Here is a 22,118-nt window from a genome sequence, read left to right as displayed (position 1 = left end):
CTTACACATCGCCAATTAAGTAATGAAAGGTAAACGTTGTATTATTGTGTTGACAATCAACAAGTAATAAATGATTAAAATATTTATGTTGTACATTATAAAACGAGACTTTTAGATGTTTCATTCTAAAATGCATAGATTAAGCACTATGCACGTTATTCGATTCGTCACATGGGTTTCAATATGATTTAAATATGGAAACAGGCATCGGCGAAGGTTCCCATTTTCCTATCCAATTACCGTGGATTACTTTTGGTAGAGAATTAATTGTATATAAATGTATGTACGGCATACGAGGATTACAACTATGGCGTGGACTCAAATGGGGTGCCGACTACGATCACAATTTCGTCACAACCAAGACGCGGTCAGCCCCACGAAGTTATGACATAACTACTGTTTCTTGCGACAACTCTTTCGAGTACTAGGATATTACCACGAACAAATTTAGGGCTTCATCACCAACAAGATGTTGAGATATGCTGTATGTTTGCTGTCTATTACCAGCAGTTTTCGCTATTACTATACTAACTATCAATTCCTACTAGATATGAAGGAAAAAGATTTTATTTTTATTCCTATTGGGTTTTCCACCTCTTTTTACCGTGATTATTAAAAGATCCATTTTCTGATCGTAGTCATTCCACATTACATTTCGTGGAGACTAAAAAAAAATCTTGTTGCTTACTTTGACCCAAGCTATAACGATACAATCGCCATGCCTATCAACTTCTGACTGATGTCCTTGGGATATCTTTTGCAGACCATCGCATTACACTTGCGGAACCGATCCCCTACTACCACATGCCGGCGGAATGGACTCTATCGGGGACGACGGCTTGGACCTCCACTCACCCATTCCATCTGGATATCTTCCCGTCACACGCAACTTCCATGAAGTGATAGCCATCATCCCAACCATTTCGATGTGCATGACGAGGTTCCGAATTACGGGTACGAAACTCCTTACAGGCGAGTGAATTTGGCAAATTCAATTTGCACAAATCAAAATATTCACTATTTTGGTACGTACGCCAGTATACTATGTATTACTTGTTTGCAAAGAAGAAAAAACGTGATGAATTCTTCATGATTATGTTCGATAGAGACCCGGTTAGGAGATCGAAGGAGTGAATAATGGAATCGCATAATTTGCCTACGCTTAACCCAACGATAATACGGTATTGTAATTATTTATATATATGTAGCAGACTTAACCTTATTCAACAAATTGTACATGTTTGTCAAACAAATGGACCCATGCGCTTTTCTAGTATTTCAGGATTATTCCGAACCGGACAATAGAATAGTGACATTACACTGGCCAAATATGAAAACAGGAGGAAGGTCGACTTCAATTTAGCAATAGAGTAACAAATATAAACGAAAATGTTCATAAAAATTGACGAAAAATGATTATCTAAATAATAGCCACGTGATGTGTATCTGCTTTTTTGACACCCGCGTCACTGGGGACAGGATTTGATTGGCCAACGAACTTATGAAAGCGGCTCGAATGTGCTAAATTTTTCGATTGCACGGGAAACTAACTTCGAATTAGTTAATATTCCCCAAACTCTGAGTATCATCAAAACAGATAAGACGAATACATACGTAAAAATTCTGCTTACAAAAGTTGGACGAGTTAAATTTATGCAACTTAATATAAATAATTTTGTAATAAAATTGTAGATGTCATTGAAAAATTGGCAAACTTAGAAGCTCAAATGCTGAAATAATTTGTGTAGTTATCGGTTATGTTTAAGGTAAGATCAGTACATATATCTCTATTTTTGAAGCGGATAAACTTATTTAAACCGAATTAGAAGACGCTACATTACTTGTTGCAGGAGGAAGTGGACGATGTTGATCCGAATTATCGAATGGTGACTTCCTGGAGAGTGGTCCATAACTGAGGTGAGACGCTGCTGAAAGTCGTTTCATGCATTTTCCAGTGTGCAAATTTCCAGTAGGAAGCGTGGGCCAGCCTTGGATGTGGGAGTTCCATTGAATCTGAAGTATCAAAAGATAATTAGCATTGCATAAAAAACATGTAAATACACAAAACTAAGGAGGGGAGCTTGCGAGGTTGATAATAACAGATCTTGGTGCCCTTTGGATATGTGGTAGGGACCCATGAGTGTACTAAAACCCTGAAGTAGTTTGACTCCATGGCCACATTTGCGCCCGCCACACCCACTCAAAAATGTCCAAAAAACGCTTTCACCCCAGTTTTCACTCACTCAAATCCACGCCAAAAATCCAATTTTACTCGGATTTTGAAATTTCTTTCACCATTATACTCCCAGATAGTTGCTTGTTTGATATTGAGTTTGAGTTTGATATTGGATTGAAGAAAGCAACTATCTGGGAGTATAATGGTGAAAGAAATTTCAAAATCCGAGTAAAATTGGATTTTTGGCGTGGATTTGAGTGAGTGAAAACTGGGGTGAAAGCGTTTTTTGGACATTTTTGAGTGGGTGTGGCGGGCGCAAATGTGGCCATGGAGTCAAACTACTTCAGGGTTTTAGTACACTCATGGGTCCCTACCACATATCCAAAGGGCACCAAGATCTGTTATTATCAACCTCGCAAGCTCCCCTCCTAAGTACTCCACCCTTCAAGATAACGTTACCCTTTTGAAAAGTAAATGCACTTTTAATTTTATATTTAGTAGGTTCACTACTAAATCCAGGGTAAACTTTACCTCTTATCGAGTCAACGTTACTCTGGATTTGGTATATATAGGTTACTTTATACAGAATTAAGAGTGCCTTTGCTTTTCATAGGGGTAGGATTATTTTTTAAAGTATATATTGTATCAACTACCCTGCAATGGCTACCACAAAATTGTACCATAAGAACTTAAAGTCTAAGGTAATGTGTATTTTCCCAAGTTTGTAGATTAAATGAAAACAGGCGAATTGATTTCATAAAAAAAAACTCTGAATAATTGTAGTCAGAGAGTTAACATATCGTCATATGTATTAAATAGCAATAAATTTAACTATAAATTACAATTATTTATGACCATGTATAGATGCTACTCGAAGTTCAATGCCAATAAGCTAACAATAAAAATTTGGCTGTTTTCCTTACCTCGAGAGAGAAAAAGATCGTCGCAAAGTTGTAGCAAATTTTGTTCCATGCGGTCCAGGAATTTAGGTGCACACACTAATGTGGATTTTCTGCAATCAAAAATATACTACTTTTTAAAAATCCCAAATTCTGATAACATTAATTCCATGTCAAATTTCAGAAACAAATTAATTTTTTATTAGACAGAAATCTTTATTTGAGATTTTTTATATGTATTTAATACGAAATTATGAATTTACTAATTGAATTACATTCTTAAAGATTGAATTTTTAAATTTAAACGCTTACTAAATTTTTAATTCGAGTGCTACAACTACATACCTAATAAGATTTAGCAATTAAAACTTGATTTATTATTAATCCTACGCAAATTGACACCAATTATGTAAATTAACTAATTATTTGCTTACCATATAACGTTGCGAAATTCTCTCTGGATTTCTGCTTCAAGTTTGTAGAAAAACATGAACAATTGTTTTCCATATTTTACGTTTCCACTTCACTTTTATGCTTGGCACAATATTTCTGTAATGGAATTGATGTAAAGCTTCATAATGCTACACTCTAAGCACTTTACGCGAAAGAGGTAGAAATCGTATTGAGTAAGAAATCGCGATACATTACATTATTTAAGGAGGTCGGCGTGGTCTTGGCCTTCACGAAGGACCACTTAAAAAAGGGTCATTTTTTCTGAGAAATGTGGGATAAATTTAACCCAGTTAAGACGGGACGAAAATGTGAGATTTTACATATATACGAGGCTAAAAATTCCACACGGAGTTTTCCACGGAATTTCATCCGTCCCTTTTTTACCTGACTACATAACGTGGGAAATATGTATCAGGGTGTGATGAATAATGTGCATACATACATATGTATTTATGTAAATGTAAACTTTGTCACATATTTTGCTCTGACAAATATCTTGTACGCCTTTAGAAGTAATGTAACCCTTTTTAAAAATAAGTACATGCACACCATGGATGACTGATGTAGCTTCGCTTGTATAGATATGAACTCACTAGTATATTTTTCTCGTCGGTACTAGTACCGGCAACTCGTATAGCATGAGGATTGTTTCACCATAGAGTGTTGCGTTCGCTTCCATATAATGATTGGTATTTCATGCATGCACACGGAATTCTTAATTAAGAATTGGCTATATTTCATGTTAAACAAATCCTTATCCATCACATACAGGGTGTTAATAAAGTCCGATCCCATTTTTCTTGTAAAAAAGTGAAGGCTAGTATAAAAAAAAACTACCCGTGATACTTACAAAAAATGTTCGACATATTTACCTTAGTATTTGGTCTTGTTACCATTTACTTTAACCATGCCCTCAACTCGTTGTTTAAGGCTCTGTGCTAATTTTTCCAATGTGCCTCTGGAAATCGAATTCCATACATCTTGAACTTGTTTTTACTAGCTCTTCCCTCGTCCGGGGTTGTGGCTCTTTGTATACATTTTCCTTAAGTATGGACCACTGGTTCTTCAGGGGATTCAAATCTGGGCCGTTAGCGGCCCACACCCCCTTGCTCCAGACCGTTGAAACTTGCGTCTTGATGAGACTCAAACTCGCTTTTGCTGTATGGGCTATAGCACCATCCTGCATGAAAACTATTTTTCTTTCATTCGGAAATATTTCCTTGTTCCCCATGCTATCGAAATAGATAGGTAATATTTTTTCCATATAATGCTTTGCATTGACTGATTGGCCTTTTGGTATGATATGTAGAGGGGTCACGCAACGTGCACAAAATCCACCCGCTACCATAACTTTAAGCCCGAATTTTGGGATCGCTCTTGATGGTACATCCGATTTGTTTTCTGTCCTGTAACGAACATTTTGTTGGTTCAATTTTGGATATAGTTCAATAATAGATTCGTCAGTCCAAAGGATGTGACTGCGCAATTCTTCACCAAGTCTTTTTTCACTCAAATGGGCACTTTTCTGAAGGAGTTCTTCAAATTTCAGACGGTCATCGATATATTTTTGTGACATGAGAGGTTTTTTTGGTTAGTTTGTAAGCTGTGTGACCCCACTTCGTAGTTTTCACAAATTTTTGCACGGTCACACAGTTAATTTGCTTCTTCTTCTCTTTATAGCGTTTTGAGTCATTTAACTCCCTTGCTCAATTACGTAATGAACTACCGGTTTTCTTGCAAAGTCTGTTTTTAATCATTCTTTTTGTGGTAGGTGACACCTTTCTGGGTCGCCCTGGTCGCTTTTTGTCGTGGACAAAATTTTTATTCTTCCATTTCCAAACAGTTCTGCGGCTGCAGCCCAATTTTTGCACAATTTCTGTAGGTTTAAGCCCCTGCTGATGCAATGTTTGTATCTCAACTCTAAGATGCTCATGACTTACACGTTTAGTTGTTCCTCCCATGGTAAAAATTTGAAATAAATAACTTCACTGGTTCAAAAGTTATAGCTGAATTTGTAACAACCACGCTCCAAAAAATGCATGGGATCGGACTTTATTAACACCCTTTAGTGGCGAAACTGATGAACTCGGCGGGGTAAAAAGTTCACGAGTTTCGGTGGGAATTTTGAATTATTTGCAAAAAACTGCAAAACTCATCTGGAGTTGTTTATGTTTTTAGTGGTTTCCAGTGTGTGGTGGCAGCTTCCCACCACACATACTCTATGACGAGTTGAGACTAATCTCAAAAAGTAGTACAATTTTGACATCATTTTTCACTTTGCGGGTTTCAAGTTTGAAATTTTCAGAATATAGCTGTCATTAGTTTTGCAACAAATTACCATTCATCGATAAGCAATTGTGATTGTAGTTTTATTTATATTAATCAATATTTGTGCAAATTTCGGTAATATTGAGATTATTGATTAATATAAATAAATCTACAATCACAATTGCTTATCGATGAATGGTAATTTGTTGCAAAACTATTAATAATTATATTGTGAAAATTTCAAATTTTTGCGTCCACTTTGAAACTCTCAAAGTGAAAAATACGGTCAGACTTCTGGACTCATGCGTAGTATAGAGAGGAAATGCAGAGCGAGAGCTCTTCTCGCTCAATAGAGCGAGGAGATAAAATATCACGCAGGCTTAATCCTAAGTTGAGCAGTATTGTGAATTGATGCATGCAAGTGACACGTTAGATATTGTAAATTTATATAGATCGGTAAAGTCTCCGTTTCAATATTGACTTATTAATTACAAAACATTGTATTAATCCACTGGATTAAATCCAGTATTAAAAATATTTTAATTGTTTACTAATGATTAAACTACTGATTAACACAACACCACACCGTCAGAAATCTGGTAACGATTTCACGGTATTCAAATAAATTGCTCCTGCTTGGTATTTAAGTCTTACCGTCGCATACAAATTTACTAACGAGATTTTAATTAGGGGTCGCATCCCCGGGAAAACCCCGTCCGGGATTCCCCGGGGATCGGGGAACCCCGTCGCCGCTTCCCCGAAGCAGAGTAGTCATCTCTCCGGGGAAAATTTAGCTATGGTCAAACGTGAGAAAAATCAATCCGCGTAACTCAAACCTTTATTTTCCCATCTCTCTCGCATGAAACAGCTACCGGTGTATTTATTTGGCTGTTAGTTAATTAATTGTACAAGTTTGACTTATCTGATTAAAATGAGTTCAATCACGGAGACAAATTACATTGAAGTCCCGGGGAAGTCCAGTCAAGTCAATTCAATTTGGCACTACTTTTTGAAAGAGTCCACTGGAGCTACAGCAAAGTGCAAGGATCCGGAATGTAAAAAACCAATTCTGAAGACCTCAGGTGGGTCAACTAAGGGATGTCGGGATCATCTGAAGCGTATACATAACGTAGACCTCGATATCATCAATTTAACCAGCGTTGACCTTGATTCGGGTATGATAAATATTGATAATAAATGTCAACACATGTACTACATACTGAACACAAGGAAGCTAATTACATGAAAATTTTTACTAATAAGTGAAATTTAAATTTGCAGGCCGCCAACGGGAACACGCATCTAAAAAATCTAAACGAATTACGGACTACCTGTCAGTTAAACACGATACCCTTCAGATTGCCTACGCTAGGATGGCTGCGCTGGATGGATTAAGTTTTCAAGTAATGGCAAATTCGTATGATATTCGAGCGGGATTGAAAAGTCGTGGATTTTCTGAAGTACTTTCTTCCCCTAATGCAATCAAATCAAAAGTCCGGAAATTTGCCCAAAGTCTAAGGGACAACGACAGAAAGGAAATCATGCAGTTGAACGAGCAAGGGACGAAGTTTAGTATTACGTTTGACGAATGGACATCCATGCGGAATCGACGGTACCTTAGCGTCATACTTCTTGGAAAACAACAACAATTCTGGAATTTGGGGCTAGTGCCGATTCTGGGTTCCGCCACTGCTGAAAATTGCCTGCAACTTGTTGACGAGAAAATAACAAGCGTCGGATTGAACCTCCATAAGGATATAGTAGCAATTATTACTGATGGGTCATCTGTAATGAAAAAGATTGGAAGGGACGCTGCACCTACATTTCAACAACTTTGTCTTGCTCATGGAATTCAGCTCGCCGTGCTTGATGTCCTTTATGCCAAAGGAGAAAACGTTGGAGATACTGACAATTTAGAGGTATGAACTCCAACGGCTTCCCTAGTGAATATACGATAAGGAATTTTAAACCAATTTCTAATATTTCAGGCCATAGATGAAAATTCCAGTTTCAGTGACGACGAGGGGTCCGAGTTTGTAGAGTACGCATCCCCTGATGATGAGAATGCCGAGACAGATTTTGATTTGACTGAAGAATCTGATGCTCCTTCACTAAATCCAATTCTTAAGCCAATAATTGACAAGATCCGTTCTACTGTAAAGATGTTTCGCAGATCCCCAAAGAAGAATGAAATCCTTCAAAATTATGTGAAGTCAGAATTCCAAAAGGAACTTAACTTAATCCTTGATTGCCGAACCCGTTGGAACAGCCTGGCCGCAATGATCGAAAGATTTCATTTAATTCGAACCTGTATTAAGAAAGCTTTTATCGATTTACGAGTAGCCACCAATTTCGAAGAACAGGAATTTAACTACATATTTCAAGTTATGGAAGCACTGAAGCCAATACGGGCCGCGGTGGAAGTCATTTGCAACCGAGAATCGAATCTAATAACTACAGATGCTGCGCTCAACCTTGTAATTTCCAAACTACGGGCTCAAAAATCCTCGGTTTCACTCGAACTGGCGTCATCCATTAAATTCCGTGTTATGGAAAGGAGAACTGAACTAACAAAGGTTCTGCGATATTTGCATAACCGAGTCTATGCAAATGAAGATGAAGAACTCGCTGACACTATAACTCGAACTGAAGTGCAGAATTTCCTGAAGAAAATGCTAACCCGGACAAGAATTGGAACCGTGGTGGGCGATGAAGAATCGAATGATACTCCTGCAAATGAAGACTTCACGGTGCAACCAAGCGCGGCGGCCACCTTTAAGGACGAGCTAAACGAGATCATGAAGAAAGCTATGACCCCGCCGACAACCGAAAAGTCAAAGAAATCTCAGACCCTTCTTACGACTTTGAGGCAGGAAATGAAACTTTTCGAGGATGGTGGGACTAGAGGTTACAACTTGTCATTAATTTATGATTATTTGCTAACTGTTAAGCCCACCAGTGTTGAATCCGAGAGAGCTTTTTCAGTGTCGGGGTATGTGTGCAACAAGTTTAGGTCCAGGCTATCTGACTCGACATTGGATGATTTGTGCTACCTGAAATCATACTTTAAGCGATCTGCCGAGTAGTAGTTTTGTTTGTTCTTTTTTCAAGAAAATAAATAAACTTGAATTTAAATAAAACTAATACAAATTTACCTACTTTTTTAATATAAATATGGTCAAATTTCAACTAATTTAATAATACGGCAAAGCGGGGAACCCCGGGGAATTTCCCGGGGAACGAGGATTCCCCGATCCCCGGGGAATAAAAAAAGTGGTCCGGGGATGCGACCCCTAATTTTAATACCGAGCCCTTACTACATAAATCCATAAATAGATGCACGGTATTTCTAATCGGCGCAATTTTGGTAGCGCCAATACATAATTACGAACATAATTTCTTAGAATATGTAAAAATTACAGAATCTGCTAAAAATACAAAAATTATCGTAAGAAATTTACATACAGAATAAACTAAAAGTGAATACTCACTTTTGCAAATTCGCGATTATCGATCGAATTCCGAACATGTTACGCTGTTGAATTCGTTAAACACCATTTCTAAAAATATAGATTCAAATTTATGGTTACAGCGATATATAAATATTTTATAATTGTTTTGTTTTATTGTTTGTTTTTTTTTGTTCCCACTGACTAACCCTGCTAGACAGCTCACACTACAATTTGGCAAATCGTTAATTGTTCATAATTCAAAACCATTTACCATTAAATTAAAAGAAAGTGAGCATAACATTAATCGTATTTTCTACCACAGATTGCGTGAAGGTGACGAAAGTAGATATCTTAAAGTGATACGCGTCACTAACTTGAATTCGCAAACATCTCAGCGATTTCCCCACGATGCGATTTCTTTTCGCTGCATCCCGTCCCATACGGTCTCGAAATCGTTTCGAAATTTTATAAACATCTGCCGCCGCCTTGAGACAACTTTGCTCAAAAAAGGCGAACGCGAACGTGCTCAGGGCCAAGATGGAGCGGATCGGGAGTGGCAGAAGGCGAAAGCATTTTATGATGAGGACGTTGCAAATAACATGCAGCGTGCAGAGAACGTGTTGTGTAACTGTAGAAATATTGGATTTTATGTACTTACAATACGATGGTGTGAAGTGCAAACCTCCGATTTGGTTGAAATTTTGAAATTATGTGGTCCATGTCAATACAACCCACGTTTCTACAGACAGTTTGTACCATGGTCAGAATTTGCCAAAATTTTTAAAGGCAAAGTTGAAGAACGGCGATTTTTCGCATGCGAAGGAAGTGAAATCCACTTCCATTCCCTTCCTGTGCTAAAAATCGCATATTTTTCAACTTTGACCTCAAATATTTTGACAAATTCTGACCATCGCATAAACTGCCTGAAGAAACGCTGGTTGTATTGACATGGACCACATAATTTCAAAATTTCAACCAAATCGGAGGGTTACACTTCACACCATCGCATTCTTAGTTGCTCAATTACCAATATATACATAATTATGATGAAAAGTTATTGTTAACCAACTGTCATGAGGAAAAATACATGCAAAAAATATGGATAATTTCCGGGAAAATTTCAGTAGTATCTCAATCTCCCTGTCCCTATCTGCTTAAAATCTGGGATAAAACTTTCCACAATTACCTTGTAAATAAATAACTCTTACACTGTAAATAATTTTGCAGAGTCATATACGTTACGAATTTTGGTAAACATTTTACAACAGTTGGTAGACTTTTACTACAAATTGGTAACAAATTATTACCAACATGGTTAAGATTTATTACCAAATCTTTACCAAATGTAATGCGCGTTATTACCGTATCTGCAGAGTCATATGCGTTACGAATTCGGTAATAAATCACAAAAATTATTACCAAATTTACAGTGTACGTTGTGTACCGATTTTACCATTTATTTAATACTTATTAATTTGATAAATTGTGAAATCTTGTCTTACTTGGCCATAAAACGGGAGAGCAAGCCTCATTGTGTATACCGTTCAAAACTGCGAGAGTTCGATACAGTTTTAAATTCTTGAGATTCAGCCATGATCGGGCGAACGTTTTTTGTGAATCTTTTCTAAATAAATGAATGAACACCAATTAAAAAACAAACAAAAATAATTGATGTCCATTGCATTTGTTACAATCGTAGTTTAATTTATGACGTCCTTAATTTAAAATACGCTTACTCTAGAACATCGAGCCAATATCGGGTCGTTTGTGCATAAATCATAAGTTGAATTGCAGCATATGCAGTTCCAAATATGGCCGCGTAGCATAGAATAAGTTCTACAATGCCAAAAAGTGCGACACCTGAAATGTGAAAATTATCTTTACTACTGTTCATAAACCAATAAATAAATAAAATTTCTTAAAAAAATAATATACCAAGGCCAGAATTGTAGAATGTTTTCGAAAGAAAGTGAGCCCCCCAATAGCGAATGCTTTCTCTTTCCTGTAAATGCTGCAAGGTCGGTCCAAGTGGTTGAATGTGGACGAAAATCATGCCAAAAGTCATGTCCAATAATCCATCGTCAATTAAGCCGAACTCATCGCCGTAATAAATAACTAAAATAATATTTACCAAAGTAAACGTTGGCAAAAATGTTAGAGCTCAAAAATATTTAGTAAGGTAATTATTTGCACTTAAAAACGTGATTAGTGGCTATATCTCCATGATAATAAATCTGCCACTAACAATGGAGGCGCAAACCATGTTCAGCGCATATAATTTTTTGACCATGTTAGTTTGGAAGAGCAAGTCTTTAGAAATAACATTTGGTTTGGCACTTGCGCAGATGCGCAAAATTCAGCACGTTATAGGCGCCGCAAGTTCGCAAAAACGCATGATTTTTCATGCACGGTCGAGCGCGAGCCCAGCTTTTTTCCGTCTCTCTCGTTCCGAGGCGAGGATATTGACGTCGTAATCCTTCGTCATCCCCATTTTTCACTAATAATTCCGAATTGTTGTATTTTTAACTATAAATTTTGGAATTAATTCACCCGTAATTTAGTAATTTTATAAGATTTTTGGACAAGAATTTCTTCAATTTGTTCTTTCTCTGGTCTGCATCGGGTATGTATCTTCTGCCAAACGTTTTCTGAACAAGGTATAAAAATTATTTGACAACAAAAAGATTCGAAAAGTGTTGATTCTTTCTATTAAGAGAAAATTTTTGTTATAACATTACAAAATTGAGGAAAATTTATAGTTGAAAATATAACAATTCGGAATTGTTGATGAAAAATGCGGATGAAGGGTTGCGGGGTCAATGCCCTCGCGTAGAAGTGAGAGAGTGAGCGACAGAGACGGAAAAAAGCTGGGCTCGCGCTCGACCGTGCATGAAAAATCATGCATTTTTGCGAACTTGCGGCGCCTATAACGTGCCGAATTTTGCGCATCTGCGCAAGTACCAAACCAAATGTTGTTTCTAAAGACTTGTTCTTCCAAACTAACATGGTCAAAAAATTATCTGCGCTGAACATGGTTTGCGCCTCCATTGTAAGTGTGTAAAAAATTTTATCCTATAGTTACGATAATTTTCAACCTAGTAAAAAATTTATTATGGATCGGTAACAAATTTATTATGATGGGGGTATAGTCACCCATGTACGCAAGGTAATGCGTTGATATGTACGACCAGGGTTCGCCACCCGGGATTGGGGTTTTTGGGGTATCAAATCTCCGGATAAACCGAAATGCTTAATGGGTTTTTTGCAGGCTTGTGTGGGGTTTTCCGGGGTTTTTGTAGGATTTTGAGGCAGATCAGCAAATTATATTATGGACGTAAAGAAGTAAAATGTCAAGTTATTTACATCTACTTTGTCCGTTTAAATTTCGACTAGATATATATGTCTACAGCAATTTTATTTTACTCTATGTAAATAATAAAATAATTATGTATACGTTTTTTTATCATTTTGCGCGACCTACATAGCCAAAATAATATTTGTTAAAAACAGTTGGGCATCCGAATAAATTTACTGATTAGGAAGCACTGACGTCGGCAATGTTGGAAAAATAGGATGCATGAGAGTATAGAAGCCCTGGTTTTTTGGCTTAAGGGTTAGAACCGGCTTCAGTACCCGGAGGTCTATGGTTCGATGCCTCATAGCTCGACATGTCCTTTCTGTGACCTCTAGGTGACCTTTCATGAAATTTGATGACCTAAATATCAGGTCAAAATGAAGGTCACCATTGAGATCGGGATTAAATTTCTTATAAAATGGATATATGCACTTTGACCTTTAAATGCTGTTTCGTGACCTTTTGACCCTCAAATTCTGTTTCGTGACCTTTTGACCTTGAAGGCTGTGACCATAAGTGTCCATCTTCGAACTCGCCCTACCCATTGAAGTGAGGAGAAACTAAATCCGAACCCTTTACATATATATGTACCGGATGGCAATGCATATGTACCTCACACAATCAACTTGATGCACACCTCTCCAAATTTATTATTTTTATCATGACACCCATAACGATAAGTGAATCTAGTGACGTCAAATGCAGATAACTGGATTTCGTATACATACATACAACTTGAAATATTTTTCTCATTTCTCAGTTTAACTCTCTCTTCTCCATAACTTATTCGTTACACAGTAAACAAAAAATGTTCGGTGGAATCAAGTTTTCCTTAGTTTTACCAATCATTGTTCTCATACAGTGTTCCATCCTGCCCCATGAGCAGGTTACATTCACATCCAAGCTTTCGCAATTCGAATGCCCCTCGCATTGCGATTATTGCGCTGACCAAATTTGTCACAAATACTACTACTCATACCACTATAGAGATAATCTCCCTAAATGGTAAGTAGATTATTAATATTTTTTCACCCAGATTTTCAAATTACCCCAAATTATTTCAAATTACGAAGTTCTCCTACCCGCAACATTGGCAAGATGTCAACAAATTTACACACTTAGAAATAATTTTGACTTTTTGAAAAGTAACGGTACGTTTTACTTCAGATGAAGTAAACTATACTAAATCCAGCGTAAATTTTCTTTTTATTAAGTGTCTAAGTATTACGCAGGATGTAGAAATAATTTACTTCATCTTGAGTAAAATGTGACATTACTTTGCAAAAAAACACAATTATTTCTAAGTGTGTAAATTTGTTGACATATTTTAAAATTTTCGGGCAGGGGAACTTCATACTCTGAGATAATTTGAATTAATTTGAAGTAATTTGAAAATCTGTGTGAAAAAAATATCTAGAGTAAAATATGCCGTTACCTTGCAAAAAAATCAAGATTATTTCTAAGTGTGTTTAACGATAGATGTTAAAAAGTATTCTGGTTTCAGGGTGGGTTGGATAATAGGTACATCAACCGCGTTCGGGATATCAGTTTTCGTCGGTATTATCCTTTGTGCGTGTTTCTGTTGCCGCTGTTGCTGTTTTGCGTCTTATCCAAGGCAGAGAGTATCTAAGTTGCACGATGTTTGTAAGTCCTTTACATTTTACAGCCAAACAGTTATAGTATTCATTTCATAAATACTTGGTTTATGAATAATTAAGAATTACTGTAATTAGCCCTCATCCACGGATCAACTCCGCCTAAATTTGAACCGAATAATGGCCAGCATGTAAATCCGCTTATTGAGAAGTGCTGATACTCCTTATTTTCGTAATTTCAACCGTGTCCCCTCCAACAATTATAGATATTGATATTATAAAAAAATATCTTCCAGTAAAATATGGACGCATACTATACACATCGAGATTTTTATTATTTAAATATGTAACAAGCTTTACAAATGTATCAACAATGTCAGTAAAATTATTTTTTCTAAGTTATGTAGAACTGTCAAACCAAGGATCGTCTCTAACTACATATTATTAATTATCGTGCAGTAAGTAATGCATATCATACATAGAGTCGCCCATTCTTATTTGTTTAAACTTACCGCGCTCCAACATCGGGATCAAATGATCGGGCACAAATTCTAACAATGTTTTTGTGTAAATTGCTTGTAAATATCTATTAGGATAAAATTTTCAGAATTCTCAGACAAACCATACCAAAGAAAATCACTCACAGTGATGCGATTTATAATATGTATTCAGTTGAGCGTGATGACTCAATTAATTGGGTTTAGATATTTATCCCTGTCAGCCCGATTGTTGTGATAATGCTTATGACAGCAAGGTTAAAAAGAAGAGAATGTGCTTCACGTCGTGCTATGTTGTTCACATATTGCGAAACTAATACAACTCGATTACCTACAGCATATATAACTGAATACGATTTTACATATTTACGTCATACCAATGGGCACCCATTTATGACTTATCCACTCACTCGCCCTATCCATCATCAACCTAAGCAGGAATTTTATGATGAAACTGATTACCATTCTGATGACGCCTGGAAGATTACTGGTCTCTATTCTACACATTAACTAAATATCTCATCAACCCCAACTTCTGTTATAACCTAACCTTTACTCATTCTCATTCTCATTTAATCCTGATCATAACAGAAAATGATTGGTTGGATAAAATTGTTGGTATTTTTCTCGGTGTTCTCTTACCTTCAATGTGCCACACTGGAGGGTTCGTTTACATCTACAACGGAAACGTCGGACTTCGAGTGCCCCTCGTATTGCGCTTTCTGCTCTGAGGAAATCTGCCACAAATACAATGGAACTTTCTACTATGACGATGAAGTCCCGGGTTGGTAAGTAGATTTTGTTGTTTAAGCAGATTTTTAAATTGCTCTTATTCCAACCAATTTATGACGATTTATTTATTTCTCGTGAGGGCAGGGTGTTTTGGGTAATTGGTATTGAACTCGCAATCATTCTCATCGTTTTAATCGCCGTTATCTGGAGCTGTTGTTTCTGTTGCCGATGTTGCTGTTTTGCATCTTATCCGAAAGATCTCAAGAAGCAAGACGATTGTGAGTACTTAATATCTTATGAAGCAATTAAAGTATTCTGTTGGTCTTATTTAGAATTAATTTAATTAGACCTCATGGATGAGATACCCCTGCCTGAATGTGAGAAACATCATGGCCAACATGTGAACCGGTTAGCAGAGAAGTGTTAAGGAGCATATCCTCTTATTTTAAACCTTGCTCACATCTCCAATTTCAAATATTGATATGATAACAAAAATTATCTAGAAATAAATTTATATTTTATTATTTATTTTATATTTACTTTTAACAATTCACTAAATTTTGATTTTCCACCACAATACCATAATCAATTTCTTATTGGCCTAACTCAATTGAAACATTGTATCCGTTTGAAGATAGTGTGTCATGCCGACTTAACATGGATGATGGACTTGAAATCGTGTTGAAAAATGGGCATTATAATATCCAGGCACGAGTCAAGTTTCGGGTTGCAGAAAAGAAAAATTGTCAGTTTTTATCAGTTTTTTAAGAATTTGGAATCTATTTATATTATTGTTCGATTAGTTTTTTAGTGGGATGACAAACCTACGAAGGTTCTTGTACATACAGAGATTGCACGATTTAAAAGTGGCTCTATATAATTTATATAAATAAATAGGCAACGGGTGTTCTATGTACACAACAAGATATTACAACTTATAAAATAATGTAAAGTACAAGATGTTAGGTTGAAAAGGATATTAAATTTATCTGATTTTTGATGATGCTAGTTCTATATACATACGTGCCTACAAAATGAATTTGTAGTTTATATTCAAAATTTCATAAAATTCCACCCTTTTTGACGACATGTCGTCAAGCTATTTATTATTCTCCTAAAGCAAGGATGGACTTGATTTTGGACGGGGACAAAATTTCTTTGAGTGAAAAGACAAAAACCCTTGATGATAAAGTATGTTAAGTAAATATGATGGTAAGAATTTTATTGCTGATTATTGAGGAAGTCATACGGCATAAATTGAGCACAAAACAAGTGCAGAAAACCTAAAAAAATTATGATATTATGAAAATATATTGGGGTCATTATTCACAAATAATGAATGAAGAACTTGTCTATTGATTACGATTTTGGGACGCGTCTTTTGCTTCTTCTTGTTTTTTAAAGAATCCAGCCATAGCTTAATAATCTCCAACTCATAATAAATAAGTTACATACATATAATTATAATGACGAGCATGAATGTATTTCTAAACGATATGTCATTCAAGTTTGTTGGCCCCATGTAACAAATGCGTCAATTATACATTTCGTTAAGTTAAAGTTGAGCAAACCATTACACGGATTAAATAAGTGTAGATTATAAATTGCAGAATAGTGCAATTTACATATGTATCACTGAATTGATTTATTTATAAGTGATTATAATTACCATTCATGGAAGGAAATTGAACTCTCAAACATGCACAATGCGTGCCGTGTCTGTTTTTTTCCTGTATATAAATACCACCAAGTCTAAGAAAGCGTCTTATGTTGTCACTCTTTCTTACATAGTCCGTCAATATTATTAAATTGTCTTGAGATTTATTGAGTTTTGAAGTTTCTTAATTTTTATTTTTACGCATTCTACCACTGATTTTGTGATTCATGATCGGTAAGTATCATAAAATAATTATAATTATCAAAATAAAAACATACATATAATTATAAATATAACGTTAATAATTATATTATATAATTAATAATAATTATAAATTTTAATGTATTAAAATATAATTAAGATTATAATTATAATCTTAATTGTACATATTTTAAGATAAAAACGTAACTTGGGCTATACCCAATTTTCACAAGCCAGTAAAATTTTTCGGTGTATATTTTTATTTTCTAATTTTTTAGCAATGCCGAACTTTGACAAAAGGATTGCTCTTATCGTCACCCTCCTCTTCTGCATGCCAAGCAATTTATCAGCGCAAATTGTCCTCCACGGCGGTCTCATTAGCGTCCCTTCCATGACGATGGAGGACTTTAACTCACAAAAATGTTTTACAATCCGGGCGAAGACACCTGGGAAATGGCTGATTACCGGAAATCTTTCAAAAGAATTCATGACTTCGAACTGGTCATTGGTGCCATACACTTGGGTGGAGTTTTGCCTGAAATCGGTATTGTTTTTGAATTTCTGGCATTCTCGAATTCATTGAAGGTGTCACTCAGGAACGAAATCAAGTATTTTGGGCCGTTATTACGGGTGAAATTGATAAACGCATCTTAATCCAGGCAATGTCCGATATGAATGCAAAAATTCAAGCTTTTCAATCCACAATGGTCCACCTTAAGGAAGAAGACGCGTCCTTTGCGATCGCTGGATTTAGACAAATTGAAGAAATTTTGGCGCGCTTTTCCGAAGCTAGTTCGATCTTTAGGAAATATCCGCTACACGTGGGACCCCTCGTGCTCGGTTTCTTTCCCGTTATGGCCGTCTACGTGGAATATGTTGGCAAGAAATTCCCAAACATTGAGCAGGATTGGAGATCCATCCTGGCAAATAAGGGGCTCTGGGTCCTAGAAGTGTACAAAAAACTCGCAATCAACAAAATGTAATTTTTGTTTGTTATTTTTTTATTTTATTATTTATTTGCTGCAGTTATTAATTTTTTTGTACTTGTTTTTATACATGCTAGAGGTTATGCTACCCCGGGTCATGTTAGCAACTTTGAACAATACCCACGGGTAGTTGGGGTTCTCAAATTTTATAAAGTACGATACCAGGGCTGTATTAACAATTCCATAATTTAATTAGTTATTAAGAAATAACTAATACGCAGCTTTATTGCTTAATTACTTATAAAGTAGATAGTTTTCAGAACTGAATGCATGAGTCACTGACTCAGTTTATCCCCAAAACAACGACTACCTGAACTACCCGCAAGCAATGCCGACATAAAACCCCTGGGAATGGGTTTTCCATAGCAAAATCCCAGGGTTTTCCTTACCCTGATACGTACATATATCGATTTTTAACTTTAAATCGAAATCCCTCTTCTTGTCTGTTATTACACGGCACGATTTCGTTTAAAGGGTTAACCCTTTAAACTGTAAAGACGACAATTGTCGTTTTATAAGAAATGGTTTAATTCGGGAGTACGACAAAAGTCGTCCTGAAAAATCGTGGTCATGGCGCGGAAGGAAGACACTTGTCGTTTCTAGGAGGTCATTGATTTTCACCATTTTCTCTCCGCCACCTAAAATTTGTTGCAATTTTGAGGGATATCTCCTATGCCAACACAATGCTAAATTTGAAGATTTTCTTCACAAAAATTTTGATATTTACCTATACAACTCAAGGTTAAATTTTTGATTTTTCAGTTTTTCGAGTTTTATTAAAAACTGAATTTCTCCTCCCGTGCCATGACCACAACATACTTATAGCGTACCCGATTCAATCCATTTTCTTGTCGTTAATCATACACGTGAAAGGGTTAATTAGTATATTCGATTGCATAATATATTGTACGGAATATATGTAATTAATATTTTATTTATTCTTTCAAATTATAGGATCGAGGCGGTGCAATCCTATTATGCTGTCTATCATAGGTACGATGGGCATCACTCATCGGTTTTCTATGGCCAAGCAGACCACGATAAGATTTTTCCCTTGAGTAACTTCTTAGAAATTAGCCGTACCTCCGAGTTGGGACAGTTTCCCCAAAATATCCGATGTCGCAAGGCGGGTCCTTCGGTGGGGTGTAGGTGGAAAGGTCCATCCCATCCAGCACTGGAGAACAATTCCTACGATGTGTATAGGGTGGAATGCATCATTGACAAGCTTTCGGGACAGGAAATCCTGGCTGAATCTGCACTTGCAATTCAACGCATGGTTGTGATATATAACACAAATTGGGAGGAAAATGTTAGGGTAAATTGCTTAATTGATTATATAAAAGTGATAGACTATTTGTATGCAAGAATGTTCTGGGGAGTTGGGTCGTTAACGATTTAATTGATGTTTTTTTAAACGATTTGGAGAAATTGGATAAAATTCGAATTAGATTTTAAACAAATTTGTAATGTTAGTTAGTAGCGAAATTGGATTTTGGGCATGTGTATGATTCAGGAAATAACGTAATAAACGTAATCAACGTAACGTAATCAACGTAAATAACGTAATGGGACATATTTGACTTTGCCGTATAAATTGAAAGAAATTTATTTCAAGGTTTTAAATTGCACAAGTAATAGGAATTTACTTCCATATGTATGTACTTACATATTTGTCAATTAAATATTTACATTTTAATACTTAACTAGCATAGTAAGTACATATAATGTGCATGTGAATTGGTTAATTTTAATATTATCTATGCATTACTAACATAAATATTACACAAGTAACTTACGAACAAATAGATGAGATGAGAAAAGTGTATGTAAACAAGTTTCAAAATAGACAGTACATGAATTACAGATATTATAAATATTGGATTAATAAATTACGGACTTTGCATTAAATTCATTAAACTACATATTTACAACATACTGTTAGAAATCAGGCATACATATATATGTACATAATTACGGGTGTATCGATTTCTCCGTGTTATAAAACTTGCTACCGCTTTGTATTAAAATTATGCCGTTCAAAACAAATTTGTTACGGAAATAGTCAATTTTTCGTACGGATGGTTTATCAAATAAAAAATTCAACATAATATAAATATGGGGTGTCCCATAAGTATCCGGAACTTTTGAATTCGCTCATATAAAATAAAGTAACAAAGTTATTTAGACACAGTTTTGGTCAGAAGTAGACAAGGGCTGAAACTAATTATTTTTTGCTTCAAATGGTTCATGCACCCCCTTCCGCCAAAACTGTAGAAGCTTTTGTGAGACGGTCCAGAAAGTGCTTCGCCACTGTTTTGAGCTACCTTTTTTGCCATTATTGACCACACTTTGTGAAATAAGTTCAAAATTTTGGCTGAAGTTTTTCGACTATGATATTCTTCACTGGATAAAGACAGAAATTCTTCAATAGGTCTTGTTTGAGACAAATTTGGGAACGTTGTTCACCTCTCCCATGTTAATTGCATTTGATCCGTTTTCAGGCGGAGCGTGATAATTTTGCTTAGATTTATTTTAAAGTTTTGCTTATCTAGTTTTCTTGAAGCTGGTAGAGTTGTATTATGTGGAAATAAAATCATTTTGATGATCTTGGTTGTAAATCGTATTGTACGGGACGTCCAATTTTGATGACTTCAGGTCGAGTCGTTTTTCCGTCATCTGGTTTGATACTTTTATTTTATTCTCCACTGTATTTGTAAGTTTATAAAACCTTATTGGATTTAATGTCCAAGTTCTAAGCTTTAAAATGATGTATTATGTTAGGTGATAACTTTAAGTACTGAATCGAATTACGCTCCGAAAGTGCAGATTTCTGTTTTTACGAATCTTATCAGTTTGGGTGCTGCCATACGAATGGGGCGACCAGATATTTTTTTGTGATTAGCAGTTTTTTGTAGCTCATACCTCAGTAGTGCATAACAAATTTTCGGTTTTTGAATTATTTGGTCTTTAAAGTTGCTACAACTCAATTTCTTGACGCGCGTAACCACTTTTTCGAGGTAGTGGCGGACAGCTTTTGCAAGTTGCTCCAGGGTTTTTGACCCCGTTTTGGAACGGTAAGAGATATCGACTTCTGGTTTTCGGATTTTGGTAGATAGATGTCTGTGCTACACGACCTCGGTCATTTCGAATTTGGGGCAACCTGATATCCCATAGATATATGCGATTGAAAAAATTCCGGATACTTATGGAACACCCCATACATACATAAATATTTTTTTTCATAACAGAAGAAAAGTTATAATTATGCAAACACAGATTTCATTTATTTCATGCATATTGTAATTACTTAATTTATTATGTATGTGAAGACAAGCCACTTTGACTTGATTTACTCTGATCGTACATACATACATAAAAACTCGTAAGCTTAAAATTTGGAAATCTACAAATATTCATACCAGTTTTTGGATCAATTAATTTTAAACGCAGACATATTAACACAACAGAATTATGCAATTGGTATAAATTAAAATCTTCGATGCCACAAAAATATCACGGCGAAATGAAGTTAGCATATACTAAATTCGTTATTTATTAACAAAATATTAATAAGATTTAATGAACAGGAGTGTGTGACAGGTTACAATGGGAAATTTTAAATCAGAGATTTTAATGAGAATAGTGACGATTTATGTATTTGTTCACGTAACCTCAATCGATTACATTTTAAAGAATAAGATCAAACTTTATCAAATAGGATCTGAACCGATGCTGGATCTGGGACCAAGTACCATTAAATATATACATACGTACGTAAGCAAATACCTGAACAACCTAATTTTAGAGAATTTGGGTAATTATGTAAATATGTACAAATTAATCTATT

The 22,118-nt window shown here is 35.7% G+C and overlaps 3 protein-coding genes and 1 long non-coding RNA gene across 4 annotated transcripts; 3 read left to right on the top strand and 1 right to left on the bottom strand.

Moving 5' to 3' along the window:
• Positions 1–1,185: 1,185 nt before the first annotated feature.
• Positions 1,186–3,676, bottom strand: LOC118438596. The gene is made up of 3 exons (XR_004836938.1): positions 3,510–3,676; positions 3,100–3,188; positions 1,186–2,013 (listed from the first exon to the last, which is right to left on the bottom strand). It is a non-coding gene; the product is annotated as an uncharacterized LOC118438596 (long non-coding RNA).
• Positions 3,677–13,370: 9,694 nt separating this feature from the next.
• Positions 13,371–14,619, top strand: LOC110859022. The gene is made up of 3 exons (XM_035859085.1): positions 13,371–13,608; positions 14,108–14,247; positions 14,337–14,619. The coding sequence occupies exons 1-3, from the start codon at positions 13,412–13,414 to the stop codon at positions 14,414–14,416; spliced, it is 417 nt and encodes a 138-aa protein (XP_035714978.1). The 5' UTR covers positions 13,371–13,411; the 3' UTR covers positions 14,417–14,619.
• Positions 14,620–14,865: 246 nt separating this feature from the next.
• Positions 14,866–16,302, top strand: LOC118438602. The gene is made up of 3 exons (XM_035859098.1): positions 14,866–15,483; positions 15,572–15,705; positions 15,775–16,302. Exons 1-3 carry the CDS (start codon positions 15,290–15,292, stop codon positions 15,852–15,854), a joined length of 408 nt encoding a protein of 135 aa, XP_035714991.1. The 5' UTR covers positions 14,866–15,289; the 3' UTR covers positions 15,855–16,302.
• Positions 16,303–17,205: 903 nt separating this feature from the next.
• Positions 17,206–20,179, top strand: LOC118438548. Its single transcript, XM_035859001.1, has 4 exons — positions 17,206–17,318; positions 17,564–17,829; positions 17,945–18,264; positions 19,226–20,179. Exons 1-4 carry the CDS (start codon positions 17,312–17,314, stop codon positions 19,668–19,670), a joined length of 1,038 nt encoding a protein of 345 aa, XP_035714894.1. The 5' UTR covers positions 17,206–17,311; the 3' UTR covers positions 19,671–20,179.
• The last annotated feature ends 1,939 nt before the right edge of the window (positions 20,180–22,118 follow it).

Source organism: Folsomia candida, unplaced genomic scaffold (genome assembly GCF_002217175.1).
Source record: "Folsomia candida strain VU population unplaced genomic scaffold, ASM221717v1 Fcan01_Sc023, whole genome shotgun sequence".
In the NCBI taxonomy this organism is placed as follows: Eukaryota; Metazoa; Arthropoda; class Collembola; order Entomobryomorpha; family Isotomidae; genus Folsomia; species Folsomia candida.
This window is presented reverse-complemented; position numbering and strand designations above follow the sequence as displayed.

What these genes read in the sequence shown, in the direction of transcription:
- LOC118438602 (XM_035859098.1), top strand. Translation starts at nt 15,290, where the DNA reads ATGATTGGTTGGATAAAATTGTTGGTATTTTTCTCGGTGTTCTCTTAC. An exon ending in GACGATGAAGTCCCGGGTTG is followed by an intron (nt 15,484 to 15,571) that starts GTAAGTAGATTT and finishes TCGTGAGGGCAG; the next exon opens with GGTGTTTTGGGTAATTGGTA. An exon ending in TCTCAAGAAGCAAGACGATT is followed by an intron (nt 15,706 to 15,774) that starts GTGAGTACTTAA and finishes TAATTTAATTAG; the next exon opens with ACCTCATGGATGAGATACCC.
- LOC118438548 (XM_035859001.1), top strand. An exon ending in TGGAGTTTTGCCTGAAATCG is followed by an intron (nt 17,830 to 17,944) that starts GTATTGTTTTTG and finishes ATCTTAATCCAG; the next exon opens with GCAATGTCCGATATGAATGC. An exon ending in AAACTCGCAATCAACAAAAT is followed by an intron (nt 18,265 to 19,225) that starts GTAATTTTTGTT and finishes TTCAAATTATAG; the next exon opens with GATCGAGGCGGTGCAATCCT.
- LOC110859022 (XM_035859085.1), top strand. Translation starts at nt 13,412, where the DNA reads ATGTTCGGTGGAATCAAGTTTTCCTTAGTTTTACCAATCATTGTTCTC. An exon ending in AGAGATAATCTCCCTAAATG is followed by an intron (nt 13,609 to 14,107) that starts GTAAGTAGATTA and finishes TTCTGGTTTCAG; the next exon opens with GGTGGGTTGGATAATAGGTA. An exon ending in ATCTAAGTTGCACGATGTTT is followed by an intron (nt 14,248 to 14,336) that starts GTAAGTCCTTTA and finishes TACTGTAATTAG; the next exon opens with CCCTCATCCACGGATCAACT.